Below are 27179 nucleotides of genomic sequence, written 5' to 3'. Positions count from 1 at the left end.
AATCCCAGAAGGGAAGTGATAATCAAAACAATATTTTGACTATCGATATAAGCTGATAAAAGTAACCACCATTTTTAGAGACGACATATTTTTTTTTCTCCTAATTACGAATACAATTTTAAAATATTTTAAAACCACGTAAAAAAATTTCTTTGGGATGTATTTTCTTTTACCAATTAGTGGTATGGTTAAACAATTGAAAAATAGATATTAATAAAACCTCCACTCAAACACGTTTTCAAGCATATGAGCTTCATGAGATAATAAATGAATATCCGATATATTGTAGGGGATAGTTAATTGAAAGCGTTCTGTCACTAGGACTTGTAATCCGCCAAGAATGCGACGATACAACCCCACCAGCGCGGCCTGACTCCCCTTCCCGCTCTCGCCGGTCGAAGCTGAAGCTCTGGACTCACTGGCGGGTGGTAATACCGTCTAATACACATAGCTATTTCAATTACTAGCCCTCTGCATGCCGGCAGCTAATCCGCCAACAAAAGACCGCTTATATTTGAAGTCATTTCTGTTTAATTGAAATTTTATTGCGGACCAAAATACGAAGTGGTTTACCTTCAGACCAACTTCAGCGTAACAGATAATTTAGACGCCCTTTTTACAGTGGCATTGCTTGGTTCACTTCGTTTTGGTGTTTATTGTAATTGCCCGCGGCATTGTCGACCTACTGAATTATCGTAAAACGTTATTTTGCTTTATTTATTTATTTCAAAAAGGCACTCTATAAAACACATACAGAAACTTACAGAAAACACACAACCTGCAAAAAACACAAAACCTGTGCACAACAACACCAAAAGATAAATTTAATAATATAATTAAAAATATATTAAGAAGTATTTCTTTTGAAAATTAAATAAATGTGTAATGGTGAATGAACAATGGCCGCAGTATTTTACGCCTGAAGACATGGAGACTGTCATAAAATGGATCAGTACCTACTCAACGCGTCGTTTACAGCAGATAGAGATCTGTTTACACGAGTACTACAACCGACGTTAGTCCTCACTGCCCGTTAAAAGTTTATTTGCCTTAACAGACGTTTATGTCAAAATCTGTATGATTTCATGCAGTTCATGTCGAAAAATTTTCATAGACATTTCTATAAACTGCATTCAGTTTGTGACTTTCTAAATACACGACTGTTAAGGCATCTTCACTAAGCCTCCTGTCGTGTTTCTTGTTCCTCTTCAAGAGAAAATTCACTTAGTTTTAAACATTAGGTAAATCTACCCAGTTTTTTAAAGCCTTCTAAGTAAATATAATTGAAACTGATCGTTAACTGGCTTATATCAGAAAGTCTAGTTAAGCTGATAGTAAAATAAAAAAAATCAAATCATTTATTCCAATTAGACCACCTAAAATTGCATTTTTGAACGTTAAATAAAATATGCTTCTATACAAAGTGTTCTTTTGTGAGCCGTGAGCAATTTCTGCAAAAACCCTACATCTTTTAGTCGATACCAACTCCGGGGAAATAAATACAGATAACACAACATTTTCTGCAGCTGTAATACTTTTTGACATTTAACACCTTTGTCTTCAGTCACCGTGACCACGCACGCTGTAAAGCACGCGAAACGTCGGTTTAAATTTAAAATTATGTACAAATAATTATAAGTTTAAATATAATAATACATATCTATAATCCGTTAAAAAAGTGTTTTTCTTTATATGTGTAAAAGTTATGTAAATAAAAGACAATACTAAGTGTTCTTTTAATAAAAAATTAAATTTTCGTTCATTTAATTTTAGTATGTCACAACTCACAAGGTATTATATTGTTTTTACACAATACCCCATAAATGATGTTTGAACTTTGGCTTATCTGAAAGATGGTTGAGCTATTTTATCTTTATTTCTAATATTGAAATTATGTCTGTCATCTTTCGATTAGACATTCTTAAATTCTGTAAAAAGATACACACTGCTCAATTAGTTATACGTACTTATATAATAAATCTCTACAGTAAAAAACTTAAATGTTACAATAATATTTAGTATAAATATTAAGTTAATAAATTACATTAAAAAAACAAACGATTTGATTTTGCCTAATATGTTGTAAATAATTATTACATACTTTAAATATATTTTCTAATCTATCTATCTATCTCTCTATTTACCCGACTATATTGTCGTCGGAAGTACTAAATTACTTATGTACAACATAAGTAAATGCATTGTTAACTCAGATAATTCAGCACCACTACTACTTTTATATAACATTTACAGAAAATTCCAGAAAGATGCGTCTTAACCTTTTGTTGAACATTATTTCTTTTAATTTCGTCTCTGTTACTTTTATTCAAATAGCTTGTTCAGTGTTGTGCCTGTCGTATACCTACATTGGACAGTCGGTGAGGGCATGTAACACCGTCTCTTCAGCTGAATTGCTACAAGGACAGGTAGCACTTTGTCTTACCCTGAACCTGTAAAGATACGATAAGAATCCACCGTGACCTTGTGAACATCTTGGTTCAAACTCGTTGGTCTTATTTGTTCAATTATCAAAATAACACTTGGAGGGAATAACTCAGGTATTTAATTAATACAATCTAAAGCCAGGTATATACTTTAGTAATATCATAAAATGAAAGTAAATAAATCGGTGGTGCAACGACCTTCTTAGGTCTGGTTTCAGATTTCGGTAACATTTGTAAATAGGCAAGTAGGTGATCAGCCTCCTGTGCCTTACGTCGACGTGTGCTACCTTAGCGAGATAGTTTTCTCACGATAGTTTCATTAGAATAAGGAATATCTATTGCACAACCGGGGATCGAACCTTCGACCTGAGGCATGAGAGTAAAACGCTGAAGTCACAAGCCAACACTGCTCGATATCATACATTAGTGTTTTTTATAGATCAGGGGGCTAACGGGCAGGAGGCTCACCTGATCTTAAGTTATACCGCCGTCCATGGACACTTTCAATGCATCTCTCTCGCATGCTCGCGAGTGCGTTGCCAGTATTTTAAGAATTAGCACGGTCTTTTCTTGAAGGACCCAAACTCGAATGGGTTCGGAAATACTTCAGTGGGGTGCTGGTTCCAAAGTGGTGGTGAGTGGCAAAAACCACCTTGAAAATTTCGAATACTGCCTCGACGTCCGATGATGAAACTCACCTGCAGGTATTAATCCGAACAACTCCTCTGAACATCTCCAATTTCCATATACCATAATTGTATTTCTGCAAAACTAGCGTAACATTAACTAATTTTCATCTTTTTACCGTTTACATCAGTATTTCTTAAAATGAAATGAGCATAACGCAAAAGTCAGTGTTAAACGAAACGATCTTAGGATCGGTTAGCATAATAATGTCAATCGGTCACTGAGATATAATTATAAAGTTCATCCAAATTAAAAACTCGTTAAACCCGCGAATTTGTTATAAACCGGTAACAACTTCGTAACCGACCCTCTTGAACTTAATCTAAGCTCAACTATACTCATTATTCGCTTTGTAACTTTTCATCAGCCGCAACAGGCATTCTTGCTCACAGTGGGGAAAACGCCAATTTCCCGGCACGGCTCCACAGCCAGCCACCGGCATCGTAAGTGACGAATTCCAACTGATCCGTTCTAGAAATAATACTTGTATCCAAATATTACCTACATTTGGGTACCTCTTTATGATTAATACCAGTCAATAGATGCCATCAGAAATAATAGTTTAAATGAGAATTTTGAAGTGATATAAGTCTGTATCAAATAAGCAAGAAAGAATTACTAAAACATACTTATTTTTGATAACGCGTATAAACAGATATGACCCGATGCGTAGCGCAGTTGTATCACTTTTCTTCCTCTCTCGAGTCAGTGTCAGCAAGACATATAGCATATCGTTGTTATCCATACGCTGTTACGATGTAAACGCTAAAGATTGCCTATCAAAGTTCGGTGCGTGCACTGTGACATCATTAGCGGCCTATCAGCGGGTCGTTAGCCGCCCATCTTGACGAATTGTCATTCTCGTCACGTCCGGGTGCCCACGGCGCTTCATTTTAATATTATCTTCATATCACATAAGTTATTAATCTCGAAGCATATTTAACTTTTTTAAAGTTGAATTCAACAAAGAAAAACTTATTACAAATATAGTATAAAAATAATACTTAAGTCAAAAGGTTTTTTTTTAATACAAATAATTATTTATTTGCAAGAATTCGGTAGAAAAATGTTATGGTGGTATATTGCATATTCTGCCACAATGGCGTACAAATTTGTCTACTGTGGAATTATACACAAAAAATACTTATATTACGACTTTAATCATCATATTAATTAAATATAATTAATTACGTTATCAAACTAATATTTTATACTATAAATAAGGCATGGATATTTATATATTTACAAGTCAAGCAAGTTTTGTTCACTGAAGTAATAAAACTATAATATAAAACAATATTTAATACTACGCCACTTAAGTACCCGTAAGTATAAGTGCTATCGATAATCATCAAGACAATAGCTCTAATTAAAAGAAAAAAGCATGCGCATGAGTGTTCTCGATAAGTCAATGGGCTGATTATGGCGCATCTGCGTCAAAATGACACCGTGCTGTCATCGCAGCAAATTAACAACGCTCTCTAAAGCTTTTTTTCATTATATACACTACATGTATTGTTAAACAAGCATTCTCTTACAGAACTACATAGCTTTGTGCACTCAGTCATAATGATTCTTTATCAAGTCATTGAATGAAATAAAATAGTCGATGACTGCCTTAGGTCTAGACCTAAAACCTCGTTGTACATCTGAATTTCAAACGTGATATTAATGAAAATGTTCTTTTGTAACCGATAATCGTTTAGGTATTAGGTTGTTCCTTAATTTGTACTTCTGAATTAGAATCCGAACTAATCAAATATTAAGTACTCCCAACTATACTGTTTTTGGGTCACTCTATTTATATGGTGAGGTATTAAATTGCTCCATTCTCCTTGTCAGACAATGCGCAAGAGTGTTTTCACATAATTGAGGAAGTGTTTAGCAGCCATTGTGCGCTAACTCGTGAAATTGCGCAAAAAAGCTCGTCTTAGCTTTCCATTGTCCCGCTAACGTGAGCGAAACCGTCTAAATTCGATTCTTTGTTCGTTTCTTTTTATCTGTGCTGAAATCGGACACCGCGACATGTGCCCGCGTCACTGTCTCTGTCTTCTATTTGCTCGATTTAATTTTTTCATTAAAATCCCTAAGTTTATAGACCACTTTGGCTTAATTTCTCAAATCAATATTCAATTCCCGATTGAAGTTTTTGTAATATATTTTAATTTCCAGATTATTATACATGTTATTGTGTTATTGCTATGTGTTTATTGTTCTTTCAGAAATGATACGCCCTAATTATTATATATGTACAAGATACTTAAGGTCCATGTACACTGATCATTTTAATATTTTTCTTGCATATAGATAATTTTTATTTACGTCAAATCAATTAAGCAATTTAAAGCCGTACTTAAGTCAAACCAACGAGATATTCCATGAGCTAAATTAGATAATTATAGAGAAAGGCAAAATAAAGCAATTTGCCAGTGCCGGGCGTCCCCAGCTCCCAGCAAATTGAGATTCCTGTAGGAAGTGTTAATTGTTATTGAATGAATGCAATTCTTGCAGGCTTCCCGCAAATGAAGTCGCCCTACAGTCCCTCCGCGCAACATCACCTCACAGGTCAGTCACTTTATCTACTTTTCCTTATTATTTATTTATATATTTTAGTAATATAAGTAGAACTTTTTGTAGTTAGTGTTTATAAAGACTAAGATAGATGAATTTGATGATGTTTGTTTTATTTTTGTTACCGTCACTGAGATTTAATTTGACAAAATAATTGTTGGTTTTGATGAAGATTTGTCTGAAAACCTTTTTCCTGGAATCACATAAAAAGTTGTATGCATGTAACTTATGAAATGGTTTTTGTTTTGTAATATTATTCCACATCCAATTATATAAAATCACCATAAGTATGAGTAGAAACAATTATTTGTACAAAATACCTACTTAAAAAAAAGACTACTCCTATCCTCGATGACTCTATACTGAGCCGTTTAGATAATTCAGAAATAATTTGCCACACACCGCTCCCATGTGATTCCAGCGACACCTACCATAGCGAGTGGATTCCTAGGTCAGAACTAATATCGAACAATACACGCCACTGATTTAGGAAAGTGGCTGCGGGGTGGTGGCGAGGGGGCAAGGGGGGGAGGCCCCCGTGTGTACCCGCAGCACTCCCCTCGCCTTTGTCTCTCAGTAATGAATCCGCCAAACACCAAACGTCACCGCGCAGGCTCCCCGCTCTGGGCCAATACCATAAATCATAAAACTAACTCCACATCCGATTTTGAGCCCTGATTTACTTCCGACAGAGTCGGCTTTCCCGCGCACCGGATGTGTTTATTACAATATTTCTAGAGGGTGAAGAATTTGCTTAGGTAGGACGCGAGGAAAATATCCTGCACGATGCAAATTAGAGGAAATAGTTCCGGTGCTCGAATTACGTCATTAGGTCTCGATGCGCGGCGGGCACAATGCAGGCTCCTGTTTGACTTTGCAATTTCTCTCAGCCTTCAAATCTTATTTTGATAGATATGACTACAATAGCATTCCACAACACTCATACTCATGTCTTATCAGGGATTCTAAAGAAAAAAAAATGGCTATCATGTGATCTATAGTTTTAAGTTGTGGTATACCTTAACTTAAATAAAATAGTACATTTCGTTACTGATTTCTACTGAGATATTTAAGATTTGTTTGAAAAATGACAATTTATGAATGTTGTAACGCCTAGTAAAGTTCTATGCGGTTTGCATCAGTGGAAGTCACGTATAGATTTGAAAACGTTGAGGAATGTATGTTGCCATTTAACGTGTGTTTAGCAACCCCAACGTGGTTTATGAAAAGCAACCTGCCTGGCGAGGGATCGGCAGCCATTTGTAAAAAATTGCCGCCATTTCTACGCGGGAATTTCATATTTGGAACGCCGCGGGGTGGAATTCAGAATTGACATTTCCAACAACATGGCCGCGCTTTTTTATTGTTCCTAAAACAATGAAACCCGCTGCTCGTTTCGGCAGCTATTGTTTAGAAAGACGCCATTTTTAATTTGAAAATTAGGGTCACTTTGATAGATCTATTTATATTTATACATATAAAGCATATAAAAGCGTAATAAAAGACAATAAAAAAATAATACCAATAACATTTCTAAAAACATCAAATGAAATAAAAAATAATAAAATTCCCTCATGACTAAGTGGCCCATAAAAGCCGCTTCACCTACCGTTGAAAAGTATTTACATGCATTATGTAGCAAATCTGGGTCCAAAAAGCCCATTAATTAATGAAAAGGAGTAGAAAGTATAATATGAGCGAAGTGGCCTTCGTTGCGCCTACGTAGACACGTAGCCCATCTACGCTTGTTACAAAGTATAATGAACAGTACGACTGATCAACTCTAAGGCAATAAGGATGTTTTATAAAAATGTAAAATATTGGAAATTAAATGGAGTTCGTGTTGCTGCTTGACACCAGTGCATCTTCATAGGAATTTCGCAGCTCATGATGCTCTTGTTAATGGTTTATCTCGATTTAGCTTATAACTTAAAAAATAGTTGCATTCCCATCTTAGAAAATACAAGACGGCAAAATCGTCGTTAACAAACGGCGTGACAAATTGTCATGAAACTAAAAAATAGTTCCGTTCGAAGTGTCAAAATGACGGTTTCCACACTAGCAGTTAATTCAGTCATTATTAACCGACACAACGTTATCTATTACTCCTACATTTGTTACATTGGGCTCGATCGAAATTGAGCGTTATACTAAAGTAATATGGTACATTTCTGTTTACACGGATAAGCGTGGTGTTGGGTTTCGAAAGCGCCGATGTTGTCTCAGCTAAGTGGAGCTGTAACAATAACAAGTATCGGGACGTATCGGGTTCTGTTCGGCTCCTTTCATTTTACAGCTCTTCATTTTTGGCTTTACTTATTAGTTCGGCGCTTGTTAATTGTTCAATCTATTTCTTAACTCAGACTATCCAAATGTTTTGACAAATAAAGCAAATGAACAACAATCAGATTCAAATAAATGTCTTAAGTACTCCGTGGTTACTCTATAAGTATTCAAATCACTCAATTTCAACGACTTGAAACTATTTTAGGTGGTAAATAATGTACTTAGAAAAGCCTTGCTGGTATAATAATTCTCACACCAATATTACCTACTAAAACAGTTTTGGATAATTGGTTATTATTTATAATAAATATGATGGTGCTACTATTTATAAATGAAATAACCTGTGATTAAATTTATTTTCATTTATGTATTATAACAAATTCAATTAATGAAAGGTCTACGCTTGAACCGGAGTAGCTACAGGTTCTACGTGCGTAGCACTCGCCATACAAAAATTACTTTGATTTGTTTGACATCAACACACTAATTAAACAATTTACTATTTACTAAGCTATTAAGAAATCTAAAACTTAGCAAGTTTTCTAATTGATTGACTTAAATAACTAATATTTGTCGAAACAGCGCGACACGAGTCAGATAGAACTCTTGTAGGGAATTGAGACTCAAACTATGCGTTTCTAAAAAGGAATTGATAAGCAAAATTGTGTGCAAACAATCTCCCCTAGCTGTGCAAGTGATGCACTAAGCAAACCGAGAAACAAGTGCCTAGTAAATATACTAAATTGTCAACTAAACGTGTACAATTTCTTCGACATCTGCCGATTCGCACGCTTCCAGGAATGTTTATTAATTCATTATTTATATGCAATAAATAGTTGTTTTTGACATAAATAAATGATCGTATTGTTTAGTATATAAAATGTCAAATAATGTCTTTAGAAAAGTAAGAAAGATGCGTAGATGTGAGCGGTATCTTTGTGCAAACTGCGTGTAAGTACTACGTGATGGAAAACACTTCCAATACAAAAAATAGAGAAATAATATTTTTGAAGCCATTTACATAATGTAAAAAATATTTATTTGATGAATATAAAATAGGTGTAATGTGTCTTTAGTTACATTTTGTTAATAACAAATAAAAGGATGATTACACTATCGCATCAAATTGAGTTACATTTATATGAAACCTAAAATTTAAAAAAATATTTCATTACTTAGCTTTACAGTAAATAATGTTTGTGGCATCCTTTTTTTGAGATATGCGAATGTCCAATCATCGGTGTCTAGAGGCAGAGAATCCTAAAAAAGAATATTATTAACTTATGAATAATTAGTCTTAAGAAAATAAAATAGTTAGCGTATTATAAAATACGAATGCTCTATATATAGCTAGTTGAAGTTATCTGCTAATTTTCTTACAGTTTTAAAAATACGTTTTTATTATTTATCACAAACCATTCATCTTATATCTGTCAAACTACGTAATCATTAATAGAAAGTTCTTGATATAAATTTAAAAAACCACGTAGTTAACGATATTTTGTGAACGCTAGAACGGTAAAAGATTTACTCCAAGATGGGTTGCCTAAATTTCAAAGTTGTCCCAAAATACTTATTAAGTTTAAATATCTTATTGATTTTTTAAATTGGTTTGGGTAAATCTTTGTATCATCGTTTCTGAAAAAAACAGAAATTTACTTATTTATTGCCATATTTACACTTGGAGCTGTTTTATATAGAAAAAATAAGTTCAAGCTCTTATTGATATACATAGTTATCTAATTGGTAGTTTTAACAGTGTAGTTTATAAGTATGTCTATGTATGTAAACGTTCCACGTGTAAGATATTTTTATTGATCTATATTTTATATAATAAAGGGACAGTCATACTCGAGATCTTATTATTTAAATACGTAGGTATACCTACCTCCCACATACTAGGAATAAAAAAATTATATTTGCGAAACTAATTACGATACAGATATTTATATATTAAAGTGAATTATTAAGAAGCTCAAAGCAATACAACAAAGAAATTAATTCAGCAACGCTAACAATAATATTTTATGATTAGAATCATCCCCCCTCTTTCACCCAGCCTTGATCGAATAATGATTTAAGTGCCATCCACTGTTTTGGTTACTGAATAATCGAACTTATTGCTTGTACCGTAAGGGCGGTGTAACCGCACAAGAACTCGAAGGCTTTTGGCAATATTAAAGGCCCATTAGCAATTATAATGGAGTCTTGAGTGCCTCATTACGGTGTCAGAAACGAAACTGTGCTGTGACACCTTGCCTTCATCGATTTTGTTAATGTCGAAAAAATGAATATCTATTTTCTGAAGGTTAAATTTACAAGTGAAGGCTTATATTGGTTGGTTCATAATCTTCATCATCATTTTTCAACTCATCTATATACTATATAGAATAACCTTATGCTGTCATCTAAATATGCAGTGAATTTTTAAAATGTTCTCCAATTACTGTTTTGATGACATAACAAGTTTGATACAAAATAATACTTATTAATAAGAAGTTTAAATTTGTAATGTGAGAAACGAGAGCCGAAAAAGTAAATTCTCCTTATTTGTTTGACATCCCCTACATTTGATAAAGATAGGAGATTTCTTATTTATTAATGAGACATTAAATTCAGATATTAAGTTCATAGACTAGGTATTCTTAATTTTAAATAAGCCCTTATAACGTCAATGCGTATTTTTTTAACTTTTACAAATATTAATGCGATGCGATGCATTTCAAAGATGCAAATTCAAAATGTCTTTACTACAAGTTACATTATACAGGTATAAATAAGGGCACGTTTTCATTCATTATTATATTAATTATATTTGTCGTTGAAAGCTTTGATTCAAGACATGTATTGAAGTCGGTACAATATCTCTGAAAAAGAATCTTCGAGTGAGGTTAACGTTATTAGATGTAGATAAACGCATACAAAGGCTGCGTGACGCGTCAGACAGACATGTGTTATGAATAATGTACGCACTAGAGTCCTGTATGTTAAACGACGCTACCGGAGGGCGCAGCGCCCTCTGCCGGCGACCTCTTAAGATACAAATTTCAATCTGCACAGACTACAAGTTTATTATACCGTTCGATTAATTAATTCAGAGCTATTATTAAGGCTCGTGAATGAAATCTTGACATTACATTATTATCTTATTTTTGCTCTCAAACTTTACACATTTTACAAGGAAGACAATAGGATATTGATGAAAATATGTTTTAGAAAAGATATAGATCAAGAAAAATATAGATAAAGCCGCCCTTTGCCTTTATATCTTTTGTTTGTTGTTTATTTATTTCTGCTGTTTATATTCATAAAAACTTAAGAAGGCTAACCAAATCCACTAACCAGCATCTTGCTCACAATCGAGTAGACCGCATTATCTATATTAGCACGAGAGGATTCTTGGACTTGAAGTAGTCACATAGGTCCGACTCGCGTCATGGGTCGCATTATTTATAAGTGATTTAGTAAAAGTTCTAACAAAACATGAGAGCATAGCTCAACTATCCAATTTTTCACGGGTGTTTTGGATACATGTTTGTTTTCAGGATTGTTGCAGATTAAAATTGAGTAGTAGATTAAGTAATCGTATACTTTAATCCCATACAATATGAGGATTCTATCATTCTGGTACTTTTGCAATAAGAAACCATTTTAAGTTAGTATGTTGTACAGCACAATTGAAACATAAATATGGATTATTGGAGAGGGCAGCGTGGGCGAAGGTTCAATGTAGAATTTTAATTGGCACTCGTGAGCTGGGCGGGCGGCGCGCCAGCACAAAGCTCTTTGCGATCGCCCGCGCCGCCCTAATTAGTTGCCGCCGCCTGCTGTAACACCACGCGATTACATTATAACAACTGATTACTTACCAGCGTTTAAACACAGTACATTTTAGTAAGATTTATTTGTAATTCTTGTATATATGTCAATCTGAAGTATATCTATATATATATAGGAATGGATAACAGACACAGACTTAACCTTCCTGTTTTGTTCAATTCAAAAAATGTTCTTTTTTTTTATTGCTACGGACACTAAGTATTAGTTTAAAGAAATTTTGTAATCCTCATATAGAATATAAAAACACACAGTAGAATTAAAACCTTTTTTAACTGAAATTCAACATATCTTTCGATTGTAATTATTTAATATATTACAAGAACAAGCTATGTACGATATTCATAGACAGGAACCTATACCCTACTAGAAAAACATGTAAGAATAAAGAAATATTCGCTTATGTCGCTTTAAATCGTCTCCATATTTTTGACGCCTTGTTTTCGCCAGTGAAAGAAGTGGAAATAATCGATGCTTTTGAAGCTTTTATTTTTTTATAAAAAGCTAACAAGCATTTAAAAATTTTTGCACGAAAAAAAAAACAAATTGTAACAAAATCTAATTTAGAAAAGTGTACAATAAACAAGGGAGGGAAGCGGAGCGCAGGCAGTCGGCTGTGAAAATATAATGGCCTGGTAATAACATTATAGCTTTCTTGGGTAGGGGGACGAAGGGGGGAGGGGGGGGGGGCTAAAGGAGGAAGATTAATTCTTCGTCCATTTCAACCGTGAAATATAGACAGCTAGATTAGGATTTTGTGAAGTCTAAAACACATTTGCTCGCTTACAAATAAACCTACCAGAAAATATGCACCTACTTTAGAAAATGGGTTTTCAAACATTCTGTAACTGTAAGGGTTTTTAACCGTCCGCACCGTAATCCCAAGTGGCCCATACACTTAGTGATGAGGTTCGGCCATATCACGAGTTCAGGGGGCTATTTGATGACGCGACGATTTATTTGTGAGACGGTTTTATCATAGATATTATTGAAAATCTTACGTATTAATCGCTAGCCTCCGCTAACCTATAAACGAAATAATTAAATATTAATACAATTATGTACTTATGAAATTATGTTTGTTTAACGTAAACCGACTGACAGAAACACATGTTGTCAGACAATAGAAGTAATTACATTACATGGCTACAGTGTTGACAAATTAATTGAGTCATTGTTCGTTTCTTCATAAAACTATTAAGTTTTTAAGCGTAGTTAACACATTATCGAATAACTTGATTGGCATTTAATTATTTTTAGTCCCTTTACACCAATATTTTTTACAGTATTCTTGTTCTTTACTGTACTGGGAAACATCGTTCAGATATCGATATTTACGCAATTATTGCATATTAATATATACACATGTGGTATAGTACAGGTATATTAAATGTTATAAAATATTATTAATAGGAAAAGAAAAACATATTTTATCTCCTAAAGTCTTGTATATTTATTCAAAAAATATTAGTATATTTGTGTTTCATATAATATATTGCTTTTTTTATAAAACTGCGTTGTTTTTATAAAACTTAAGAACTCAACAAAAACGCACCTGCTTTTCATGTTGTGAAATTGGCAAATCATGTCTTCTTACAGTGTTATTTTGTGGAAAAAAGGATTTTAACATGATTATTATACTTAAAATAAGTATTGGTAAATATACAAGTTTTTTTCAACAAAATCTAATGCCGGTATACACAAGCATTTCGATTAAAAATGAACTCACTCTAGATCATCACAATTTAGAGGATTATGAAATATGGTTCATAAAAATGGTTCAGACTGAGGCATCCAGCTCAGTCTCTTGGCTTTCCACATACTGCCTAGCTTATGCTTTGAATAGGTATAAATTATGTAGGGACGCAAACAAATATTTTTATTTCGTAATAAGATAATTATAATTAGAATTTGTCGAATCAATGTAAACGTACTTTAATGCTAATAATAATTTTATTCCATAATAATTATAAACATAAATATATAATAACATAATAATTAGAAAACTAAAATAAATTGCAAAGTTTAGTTCCTTGTGGCAGTATACCTTCATTCCATTAAGGTATTTTCTCCAAAACCTAATAAAATAATTAATAATTAAATTAATTAATAATTGATAAAAAAATAGTATACTTAAAAGTAACTAGTTCATTAGTTAGTCATGGTTATATTTTAAACCCTACTGGAGTAGAAGCAGGTAGGTCATCAAATATTATTTAATGCAATCGCGTCGACCTCCAATATTAAAAACGTAAAGAGTGAATTCATAGCGGGTTGTAAATTCGGGGTAATTTGAAAGCTCTGTCCGAGCAGAACCGAGGCGAGGGCACAAAAGGCGCAGATCACAATATCAGACAAAACCGGGGGCTATACAAGTGTTTTTGCTCCATTTTCTTAACGCCCGGCGTGTGAACGAAATACGATACGTCTCAAAAGGTTTTCATATCGCGGAGTACGCTTCTATTTACTTGAGTACTTTGATTTTGTGTAATTTCGCCTCGGGCCCGCTCCGTCTTTGCCTCTGCCCCCGGTAGAGGGGTCACTTGTCAGACCTTCACCCGAGATCAACTCCGTTGCGTAATATGTGTGCATGTATGTGTTTAATTGTGTGTATTTTGCCATAAACATTTACTTATCTACATTTACATTGATAAGAAAAAATACTGTAACAGCATCTCGTATTGTATTTTTGTTCAAATACTTGCTTTAATTGTGTTATTTTGATTTGTTTCATGTATGTAGCCGTCCGACAATTTTACTCAGGTAACTGCTTTTTATTATTCTATTACTTTATAGAGTTTTAGTTGCTGTCGTACCAATGATTCGGAAAGCTAAGGGCCTAATAATTTTGAAATAATATCCGCTAACAAATATTTGTATTAGAATTGTATACATCGAAACATAACTCTCCTTAGCTAAGTCGAGCAAAGCATTTGGTGTTGTGGCAAATGAAATATCCGCCAAATTGGCTCGCTGCGTGGAAATTGGCAATTTCTTCCTCTCGCGCCGCTAATTCTATGCGCTCTTCACGCGACGAATTGAAATTTAATGTCATTTTTTATGTCTCAGAGATTCGCCGAAATAGACTTTACAGCGTTTTTCTCGACAAATTAACTAAGTTTTATTTCGTATACATAAAGTACATTTAATACACCGTTAACTACATGAAATATTCAATTGTCTCTTTCTAGGACAATGACACAAAATTCTATGAGACGAAGGTGAGAGTGATGCGGTTCTGTAAATGCTGTTACATAAATTAAAAGAGTGAATGACACGGATTTGATGTAAACATTGTTTGACGTAAATAACTATTAGCGAGACAAACGCCGTTAATCCGCTTTTATTTAATTTTGGGATTAAACTAATTAGGGAATTCGTCTCATCGACCGCGCTGTGGAGATGGCTGAAGCGAAAGATCTGAATGAGGCGGCGCGGTCTTCCCAAATACTTATTTAGTCATTAACGAATACTTAAAACACTCGTTCATTAACTTCAATGCACTCGAAATACTTTAAAACCCCGAAATTATCCCCTTTCCTTTCAATCGTTCGCGGAGTCGAGTGTCTTCGCTGTCATTACGCCGAGGTGTCTAGCATTCAATACACGAGTGCCGATTTCGCACCTCAAATCAATTAGGTCTCGTCTCTCATCTCTTTGTGCGTCTTGAAAATACTTAACTGCCAACTATTTGAGAAGATCTCTGTTAACTTTTCTCATTCGTAACTTTAATAACAATATCTTTACTTAACATAAACCATCGGTTGACTAGAAACTTAAATATAATTTAATATGGTGCAGTGGATAAAAATTTAGTGCCTCCTTATTCAGTCTAGGAAATCTCTCAATAAAAATTACTATGACATAAATGAAACAACACAAAGGAAGTGAAAAAAATCTTTAACAAAAATTCAAGCAGCATCACAAATGGACGGATATGATCTGCCGTAAACGGTGGAGTAAAGGTAACAACGTCTCGCTCCCAAATAAATCTAATAACATCAGCGAAGATTGCCGAGAATTGGCGACGATTGCCGATGATTGGCCCAATATGACACACTCCACCTTTGAGATACTTTTATCAAATTTGCTGATATCGCTGTCTGCTGCCACTTTGCTTCATAAGGTACATGAAAATTGGGATTATTCAATGATTTGTGCATCCACCTTGTGCCTAATGATGCCTACTAAGTTCCACATCAATTTACTTACAACGTTTTAAGGGTCGATTCAGTAAATAGTAAGCAATTTTTCGTTGGAGGTACGCTTACATTGTTTCAACTGGTATTAGAGAAATATGAAGTAAAGCGAACCAGGCTAGGCACCTGCTTCACGTCGGCGAAGGGGTGTGACCGCCACCAAAAACTGGCGAAAATAAAAATAAATCCGTCGATTATCAAGAAGGAGCAATTACCAAATAATTACGCGGCTCGAATAAAAGGTCGGTTGTTTGTTATTATGTGCAACAATGTAAAGTGGCAGGCGCTCTCGAGCCGAGTGGCCGACCCTCCCTTCCCTCCCTGCCGCGCCCTTCTAGCCTCTATCGCCGCGGCGTAAGGCCGAGAGTGGGGTGCGGTTCGCGTGCGTGGTGACGCATACATTGAGTAGAGGCTTGCGTAATGATCTTACGGTAACCGACTTATGATCCGTTCTGTTTAGCTCGTTATGTCTTCGGTTTGTTGCTATTGATTTCCGATATGGCGCTGGCCGCTCGCCAGGAGCCGCCGCTCCGAGGATGTGACGTCATACTCCGTCTCTTGCAGGATACCGGACGTCTGCTGTAGAATACGAATCCCGTTACACCAATATAAGTTTTTAATTAATATCGACATGTACATAGTTGGGAGTGAAAAGCTTTTTTTAACCAATAATCCTCTTTCTGCCTCAAGTGGTCAATCATCCTGATTTTATGAAGCCGGAACGACAAGTTTGAGCTTCGCGGTCCGTGGAGTAGAATTTTTTTGTTTTTTGCATTTTTCATTCGTTTTTTTATTCAACGGATTCAGCATTACATATTTTATTAAGTGAACCTCATTTTAACAATTGGCTCTGGTGCCGCTTTTCAGAATAACGATAATAATTTAATTTTCATAAATAAACAACTTAGTACTGACTTGTCTATTCAACTATTATTCCTTGTAAAAAAAAAGTAACAATGAGTCAGACATACACAATAGTCTTTACGCGATTTCTTTGATAATCTGGATAATGATGTCGATATATGATTCGTTTGCCAGCTCTCAAATCAAACAACTAACCTTTAACTTTTCGTTTTGATTAGTACAACAGTTATTACTGCAAATTATGATTTATATTTATCAAGTTAAATCGCGTAAGTGCAGTTTAAAATTAACAGAACGAATTAACATCGCAGTATCCCTAGCACGTGGCTTGACCTCACAACATGTTACCATGTCACCCTTTACAAATAAACCATTGCAATTCGTCACACGCACCAAATACGTCACCCACGCTGTCCCCGCGCCATACATTACCGGCTCCAGCCCGCGCTTACATCTCGCGTGTTGGTAACGGGCAGTGTATAAGCGACAACACGATAACGCTCGGTGTAGTAAATTTAATAATTCATTGTAGTATTCATTGGTGCAAATTCAATTACGTGTGTTCCCCCGGGTATACCCGGTCGGGCCCAGGGGAAGCAATTCTATTACCGGCGCTCGGCTGTTTACTAATTCATTTGGCAATCACATTCGGTAATTATGTGACAAGTTAGCGCGTAACTTGTCTTTTGGGATCTAGTAAGTTAAGCCGAAAATTGGGGTTCCGATAACATCGGACCTTATTGAAAGTTTAGTTCTATCATTTTTATAACGCTTCGACTACCGGAACGTTTGGGTTGGAGCAACATTTTTATTAGATTTTACAGCCACGCGTTTTTTCAGATTCAGTGTTTAATAGTAGGTTCAACTAATGGCTTATTTACAAATCTCTTATTGTTTAGGTGTGTCGTCTTTAGAAGCAGCGAAAGACTTCACGGTCGACGGTTTGACCGCCTACAACGGGAAGAAGAAAAAGAAAAAAAGGAGACATAGGTAACTAAGAAATGCTTGAATTATTTAATTATGCGTACATAGCTTTGTAAATCTCTTCCATTAATCAATGTGAAGCTTATTAGACCACAATCTATTAAATTTATGTATTTTGCAAATTTTTTTAAACATGGGTAATGTTTAACAGTAAAAAAGTATTCGGTTTTTTACATGTTGGTAAATGGTAAAGAATATATGTAACGAGTAGGTAGGTAACCTATTTAATGGCATTACTTTATTTTTGTAGTTACTAACAAATGTTTTTATTTTCTATATGTTTGTTTGTTAATCAATCCTATATGTCAAGCCAATTCCTATAGCGGCCAAAAACTTCAATGTTAGACGTTCGATTCTGATTAGTTTTTAAAATATCCTGTGACAGTAAGAGACCAAAAGAAGAGTCAAGCGCTTTCACTTACTAGAAACGCCGTCTATCCATCTGTGTTCTGTATTGTAGCCGGACCATTTTCACGTCGTACCAACTGGATGAGCTGGAGAAGGCGTTCAAGGACGCTCACTACCCCGACGTGTACGCGAGAGAGATGCTCTCCCTCAAAACAGACCTGCCCGAGGACAGGATACAGGTGGGTGCTAGATCCCTTACGAAGAATTACTGTATTTTTTTGGTCCGGCGTAGTAAGCAGTCATTTCAATTGTTGTGAATAGTAAATATTCGCTTTCCTTATAACAATAATATATATTTTGACATAGACATATTATTTATTACAAAGAAAACACACACACAACATAGCAGTAATCAAAGAGAAAAAAATAAATAAAAGATATAATGAGAGAGCCAGAGACCACATCAGCTAGTTTGCGCCTCAGTCCCAAAAAATAATATGTTAACACTAATTAGTAACTAAATACCACAAAGCTCCATAATAACATATAGAATTACCACAAAGGTATTATTACTTTTAAAACTTTGTGGTATTTATTGGTACTACTCATTGAAAAGAGTTATTTATTCAGTTTTTAGAAACGGTATTCCTCGGTAGGTATGCCCTAATTTTTGTCATCGACCGATGATTTGATAGCCTTATTTATTAATTCAATAATTAATAGTACATGAAAGTAGATTTTCGTTATCGTTCGATTTTAAATGAAATATCTTTGTCTGTTTAATCAGCATAAATATACCCAAGATCTGATAATCCTTCAGCGTCAGAAGCATGACTAGTAAAATAGTAAATGATAAACTGATTTATTTAAATTTCAAATTTGATAATTATTAGGTACACATACATACACTGAAATACAGAGCCCACGATGAGTTGAGGTATATCCCTGAACATATTCATTTTAGGACATAATCATAATGTAATAAAAACAATTTGGCGATTAAAAGAAATGCGATAATAACTGGCAATAAACTTGCCAGTTTTTCTCTTCAGTTCTACGCCTTCGGTTTAAGAACTGACAGTAAATGTAAAATTAGGAGCATTTAGGTAATTTATATTTCCCTTTTTGACGATTTTATTTTCATAAGTGTACATTGTGTTACATAAATAAATTTGAGTTGACTTTTGTATGTTTATTGGTATTATTTAGTAGGGTTTATATATTAATAACGTAAACGTATAAAAATAATAAACTAAATAACGGAAGCCAGAGCTTTCATGATACTTCCCAGAACTTATTAACCGCTAATAATAATAAGTAAGTGACATTGGTAAGTGGGTTTTTTGGCTACGATATAATAATCGCATTAGGATTATGTCCTCAATTGGCGTCGCTTGTAATGCGACACTGTGTTTTGTGTTGCGTAAACGTACGGCCCACAGATCTACGTTGAGTAGGGTGCCCATTGCTTTCTTACGATTTTACGATATACGTTTAGTATATTTCGATAGGGCTCAACATAATTTTATTAAGTTAATTTAGGACTACTGTTTATAATATTTAACGAACCAAAAAGTGTCAAGGTCTTCGAAATGAGAATAAAGGTTCATTCGATATAGAAAGATGATGGTAGGTACCTACCTAATTGGTTTTAAGAAAAATATATCAAGAATACAGAAATCCAAAGCCAAGAAGGTTGTAGCGCCACTGGTTTTCTCCTTATTCCTCTATAGTTGAGTCCGTAAAATTAGTGTGAGTTTTAAGTATGGATCCAAGAATAAAAATATATCTCTTCGAGAGGCTCGAAAATCGTGGACTGCATGGTCAACCTTCTCTCAAGGGTCTGTTGATCCGAATTCGACACCCGGCGGTAGCAATACGATACTTTAAATCGGCAAAAGATTTCGCGGAAGCAATTTCTATGCGATTTCTTTCTATTGTTGTCAGATTGACGTCTCTATTGACGTTAATTATGTGAGGAGCTCCGTCAGCGGTAGTAATTAATAAGGATTAATTGACGAGGGTCCCCTCCTTATCGATTGTTAAGCGAATTAGACAAGTTTTTATTAAATAACTGATTTTTAATCTACATAACGTGGCGCATAGTGAAGGCATAATATATCCGTGGTCAACGATTGATTTTATTTCTTGTAAGTTTTTTTAGCAGCACGAGACACAAAGACCGAACTGTGAAGGCTTCTGGAATGTATTAAACTAAATAGCGAAAGATCCGTGTCGTTGGGCAACATTGTCGCTAGATTCGTTATGTACATACGTTATAATTACTAACCACTAGAGCTGTGATTATTATTAATAATTTTTCCGTTTGCCGGCTTCACACAACGGCCTCAAGTGTCGCTTTCCCTCGGAAAGTGCGGGGAAAATACAACCTCCTCTCGGGCCCCGCGCCTTTCCGCGGAGGCCCTCGCTCCTTGCGACTCACCCCATTCGAAGAAACCCCCCACCAGAAAATAAACTTTAACCTAACCGCATAGAGTGTATTACCACTTAATTTGAATGAAGAGGAAAATTCAATGAAAACATTGAAAAATGGCTCGTATGTCGGGAGTTATGAAGTTTAACATGGCAGCACGGCGCACCGAATTCGGAATTATAACTTCGGAGAGATTAGGTTTCCCCGATACGGGAGAGACGTTGCAATAAATGAATTATTGTGCAACACAATCTCTATAGTCTTTACTCTATGTGGAGTATGAAACGTATCCGCTATTAATTAAAATCCTAACGATCTTCTTTTTCTAAAACACTCATCCAGTTAGACAAACACTTCACAGTAGGTACTTACTGACTACAAAATACTGAGTAGTTTTATAATATATGTATATTATATGTCTCTCTCCTCTTTTATGCTAATTTTGTCTAAAACCCATTTTATTGTATTAAATAGGTACTTATTTATATTTTAGAGAAACAAAGTTTAAGATTTCTTATGATATTGTATTGTTTATCACTTTGCCCAATATTGCTGTTCTTGGAACCAGTAGGTAGTATAAAAAAACACGTAAAAAATATCTATACATATATCAATAACAACTAATCTTAAACAAGTTTTATAGATTTAGGAATTGTGAGATGATGACTTGATCTATGCTTTATCTATTTGTTTTTAGACAAACGAACAATATAATTTTTATAAAAAAATCATAAAGTAGAGAAAACAGTTCATGTATATAATATAATAAAATGTTCAACTAACGCCATCTATGAAGTAAATGTGAAATTATGAAGGTATGGCGACCGCGCGCTGATTGGCCACTTTTGTACTCTACGTGCATGGTAAAAGGAACTAACCGCCACGGTATGGCACTTAAAAAGACGACTTGATTTGTTGGGCTAAAGTACATTTTTACCAAAATTGTTATGCTAAGCGAGGATGCTTGTGCTACATGCTGTAATATGATTAGCTCCGCCTTTCAGAGTGGCATGGCGGCCGTTTTGTCTTGAGAGTTGTCTTTTTATGTCGTTTCTGCGAATATGTGAGACTATTTTGTTGTTGAATTATATCGCCCGGAGTAGGATTCATTGCTACGATTAATTAAATGGAAAACATGAAGTTTTCCTGATGGCTGTGTTGTGGTTGGGAGCTGGTATTTCGATAATTATTACTGAGGCGCTCAGCGTGCTCTTTAATATTAATTATTAAGCCTTGACTATAATAAAACTTGCAAAGCAGCGTTTCAATAAAAATAATTGTTTTGCATATTATAAAAAGTAACTAATTTAGAGTTAGGAAAATATTGAAAGTGAGAAAATAATTTTAATAAAATGTGTACGTACAATGTATGAATATTTGGCATTTGCATGCATTTTATAATACCTACAAGATGTACCTTCCTATTTGCTTCCGGTTAGCTTAGGTTAATTATGTAAAGAAAGCTTTATATTAAAATCAAACCCTGACACTCGCGTTGAACATGGAATAAACAAGTAAAAAATTCAGATTACATTTAGAAATTATTGGTAAACAAGAAATCGATGTGATTAGGCGATACCGGAACTCGCAATATCCTCGAGGCAGGTCTTGCTGGAAACCTAATCAATTCCATCCGGGTTCAGTTGCGGAAATTTTGCATTAGGAACTGTGAGAATCTATTATATCCGACTGAATTATGGTTCTATAAAAACAGTAGATAATAAATTGAAATATCCATGAGATATATTAATGGGCTGCAAACTGCCCAAGGCCGTATCTGTATAGTCTCCACGTAAGTCTTCTTTATAAATGGATACTTCCTTCTTGAATTTTATAATTTTATTTTATAAATTTAGTAGGTTTTAATAAGGAGTTCCACTAAATGTTTCGAATTATTTCCAACGTTAAATTGAAATGAGAACACAATGTTAAAGCTACTTCTATAGGTAATATCCTACTCTTGTAAGCTGTCCCAAATCCATATTAGCTTTATTATCCGTTGGGACAATACTCAGTAAAGGGCTGTGCGCCTAATGATCGGATAATCGGATTGTCCGCCCAGATAGACCGTAGGCTACTTTGATCACCTCATTATTTGAATTATGTTCTGTTTAACTAAGTACTAAACTTAGGTCTTAATTCTAATGAGATTTCTATGACCATATTGCTCAACTATACTAACGGACTCATAAACTGCATCCAACTTCAGGATTACTTTGAAATGATTTTTTTAATAAGTATACAAACTTTTTAGATAAAATTATATACTAAATATGGAGAGACTGGCCCTCAATCTTAAAAAAGCAATATTTAAAAATAGAACTGCAGTAAATAAATGAATATAGCCGGGAAAAGAAAATTTACTAGTTACTACTAGTGTCAGATTTACGTGTTTTTAAAATTGATTCTTAATGATTTATTTTGACAATTGAATTATTGTTACTTGCAGAATTGTTGGGTTAGCTTTTTAAGTCATCAAGAGTTTCTGAACCATAACATGGATAGGTACTTTACTACGTCCGAACAAATTGTATCATCATTGCGGGAGGGATTGGATCATAGAAATTTAAATTTAAACCAGTCTACGGTTTCTAGAATTTAAAGAAGATTTGTGGTGACAGGTTCTTACAAAAGGAGACGTGGTACAGGCAGAACTCGAGTAACCACCGGTCGTGATGACCGATTTATTGTTACAACTTCTCTGCGAAATCGTTTCCTCATGTCAGTTAACATCAAACAGAGCTTAATAAACTATAAGAAGAAGATTAAAGGAAGTGGATATCACCCCTTTTAGACCAGCAAAGTTGTCTGTAGCTCACAGACAGGCACGCTTAAGGTTTGCGCGTGATCACCTGAATTGGACAGATGAGCAATGGGCCAGCACGCAGCCCGGATCTTACTCCCATTGAACATCTTTGGGACAATTTAAAAAGAACTGTTTATGCGAGAATCCTGTGTCTACGACAGTGGCACAACTAAAAACAGTTCTTCCAGAAGAAAGGGACAATATTCCGCAAGATGTTTTAATAAGCCTAATTAAATCTATGCGGGACCGATTAGAATCCATAATAGGGGCACGTGGAGGTAATACAAGGTGTATTTGGTGTTTATTTAAACTTTAAAAAATGCATAAGGCTTGTGTCTATTCTCAAAAAAATTTTTTTAATTAAACCAATTTTCATTAAATTTCTGTTTTTCTTCAAAGGTTTAAAGGTCCTTTCCAGTACACAAACTGAAACTTAAGAATATGACCCTACTCTGTTTTAAAGTTAACGAACAAATCTAGATGTATCAATTTAAATCTGTGTGGAAAGTTTGCATACTTGGTCAAAATATTTATTTCAAAGTCGTTTTTTACTTTGATGCAGTTTATGAGTCCGTTAGTGTACTTACGGGAATATCGTTGAGTTTAATCTCCATTGACTTTTATGTTATCAAAATAGAGATATGTATCACTTTGTAGTTATGTCAAAAATGCGTTCTTAAAGTTAATTGATTTTATTGAAAAAATATCCTTATAATGTCGCGAAGAATAACGTGTAATTAACTCAGTAGAATCAGGTAAGAAGCACCTCGGGAGACGTCGATATTTCCAACTGATAAAATCCAACCGCCACCAGCTCCGAAGATTTACTAATTATTTAGATGTCAGAGTACAATTTCATTAACAGGGACAATGAACGCGTCCAGACGGGGCTGAGGCTTAGAGGGGGTTAGAGGAGTGGGGGTGAGGCGGTGGAGGCCGGGCGGCGGTCCGGGCGAATTTAGCAATTAGCGTGCGTGCGGCTTCCTCCACTAATAGCCACCTAGCTACCCTCGCTCGACCAGAATTGACAGATCCGTAGCTCGCTATACCTACTGACTCCTACCTAGTTACGATACTGCATACACAGCTCATACCTACGTAGTCAGTACCATTCCAATTAGAGACCTAATGTTAGTCCCAACATGATAACGTTCATGTATGTATTAGAGTTGGTATTATAATTACTAGTAGTCTCTATGGCCGATTGATTGCTCTTATTTCTGCGTCTATAGACTAAGATACAGAAAAAAGGGGAATTTTCCTCTTCCCAATTATTTTATTCATAAAGAGGTACTTTGAGAACAATATAATAATACAACATTTTGAAATTTGATTTGATTATTTCAAACCCATGTGCCCTTCTCTCAAGTATTATTGGAAAAGTGAATAGTTTCTCAGAGCTATAAGTCAATCTTTGAGGAAACAGTAAAATACCAGTTGCCATTGTGTGTAATGAATATTATTTTTAACACTTTGTTGATAACAGTATATGTTGTTTGTGAAGATCCCTCACTCGGAGGGTTCGCTAATCCCAAAATCGGTCCTTCAAGTGGTTGCCTTATTAAAATGCCAAATGTTGCTCAAAACAGATTACATAGATAAATAATATATGTATACAAAAACTTTTGAAACAGTGTACTTATAGACTTAAAATTTATACTGGATTTATTATAGCTTATACATTATTTAAATAAGTAGGTAGTGCAGTTGGCATAAAAATTAAGTACAACTATTGGTGTAGTAAAGGTCAGTAAACATTTTTATCGATAAAAAACTTTAATCACAACATAATCTCGATGTTAAAATAACCTATAATTATATAAAGAACATCACAGGACACATTAAATACTCCATTAGTTCATGAATTTTTCCCGAATTCTGATTGGAATAAATTCATTCCTACATCAACTACCACTACTTTTACCTGTTAATACTAATCATTTCATTGTTCACACATTTATAATATGGCGTTTTGTTTCAATATATCCAGCGAAGAATGGCAAGCAGTTCTTGATAATTTCCTTACACATCAAAACAAACTTTTTTAACAGGAAATTAAAAAAAGCAGCGGAGAACCTTTCTTGCTCACTCTTGCCGCTTTAGGCCCTTGAGTCGGAATCGGTACTAAATTCAGATGTTTAAATATATTATTGTTATAAAATAAGTCATAAAAATTATAAATTTGATATGATTTGCCTCACAAATGACAACAACAAGTATATCACTAAATTTGAAAATCAAATTAAGGAAGATAAATGCGCATAATGTCAGAGAGTATAAAGAAGTAATAGAATAAACCGCAGAGTCGTCCGCCCCTCATTCGATTAGCGGTGATTAACTGCCGAGCTGATCCGTTTACACGATCAACTATACATTAACATTACACAAGTTCAAAACTCAATGGGGCCTGCTTTTCATTAGACAATTTAGTTTTATTAATTCTGTCGTTAATTCTGCTTAATATGCCTTGACAGATATAGATTAAATGAATATATTATGTTGAATAGATCACAAGCTTTACCTTTTATTATCGCGTCCATCCAAAATAATATGAATTTAAAAAGTTTGTATATTCGTTAATTTGTATATCAACTGTCTCCATTGATGCACAGTGTTAACAAGTATCAGCCACTTTATGATGTTTTAAAACGCGGTGTCTTTTAAACTGAAAGTATTTTAAATCAATTTGTATCCAAACAACGCTTGTAACGATTTAAGGACCTGTCAGACAAGGACGGGTGTAGCTCCGTCTCGCTCGTTTGCAGGGGACAGGGGAAAGGGGAGCGCGGGCCCTCCGAATAATTTGGTATCATTTATTATAACATCCACAATAACTTATAATGTTATTAAGCATCAGAGGGATGCTCTTTATTAATTCATGTGTGAATTACGCACTTGCTTCTTAATGGTTATTTTTATTTGAATAAGAGATTTGAGACGTTAGATGTTGGCACTTTTATTATTATAAATGAGTTCGCATTATTCACTAGAAAATCACTTTTCACATTGAGATAAATTTACATCCCAACCTTGTATTTATAATTGTCTGTTGATCAAATAAGCGGTGCAAAAGATGATATTGAATATTGTGTTTTACGCATAGCCCGACTATTTGTTGCAATAAAAATATAAACTACTCCTATGGAGGTAGACATCTCAGTTTTCATCATGTAACTAACTTTATTTAAGCTATATTCGATCTGACTACAGTCAACTTTGAATAACATGTCCCCACACTCCGTTGCTCCGAGACTACATCACAAAACATGAGTCCCCTGCACTTGTCGCTTACTGGTACATCACCACCATTAATATTCATTATAGCCTCGCACGCGACAATCACAAACGAACCAGTTACGCAATTATCATTCTTAATCGCAATCATTTTAAGGTTTTAAATGGAATAAATCTCCACACGAAGTAATGGGCCAAAACAAATTCTACTTTAAATGGTTTTGAAAGCAAAATATTCATAAAAGTGAATTATTTAAAATTTATTAAATTACATTGGCAGAATCGTTTGTAATGTTTAAATCGAATTACTTCTTTTAAACGGATTTAATCTTTCCCAAAATAGTTTGGTTTAAATTGTTCATACAAATGGTTAAAAAATACAGTGAGTTAATTTTTTACTTCTTTTGAACTTCTTCAAATCAAAACAAAGAGTTTTGATCAGCCTTCATGTGTCCTTTGTTTGGGAAGTAACTCCTAAAAATCAT

General features: G+C 34.5%; 1 protein-coding gene across 3 annotated transcripts in view; it reads left to right on the top strand.

Moving 5' to 3' along the window:
- The window catches only part of LOC110991919 (visual system homeobox 2-like), a 60294-nt gene that overhangs the window by 13951 nt on the left and 19164 nt on the right, over nt 1-27179 (top strand). For 2 of the 3 annotated variants that reach the window (XM_022257508.2, XM_022257507.2), the window contains exons 2-5: nt 5643-5696; nt 14568-14588; nt 17788-17878; nt 18333-18459. In XM_022257508.2, the coding sequence (XP_022113200.2) occupies nt 5643-5696; nt 14568-14588; nt 17788-17878; nt 18333-18459 (293 nt within the window). The remainder of the gene's footprint in view (nt 1-5642; nt 5697-14567; nt 14589-17787; nt 17879-18332; nt 18460-27179) is intronic. The other variant, XM_045632361.1, reaches the window with a different exon arrangement.

Source organism: Pieris rapae, chromosome 19 (genome assembly GCF_905147795.1).
Source record: "Pieris rapae chromosome 19, ilPieRapa1.1, whole genome shotgun sequence".
NCBI lineage: Eukaryota > Metazoa > Arthropoda > Insecta > Lepidoptera > Pieridae > Pieris > Pieris rapae.
The sequence above is the reverse complement of the archived record's forward strand: the minus strand, read 5'-3'. Positions and strand labels throughout refer to the sequence as shown.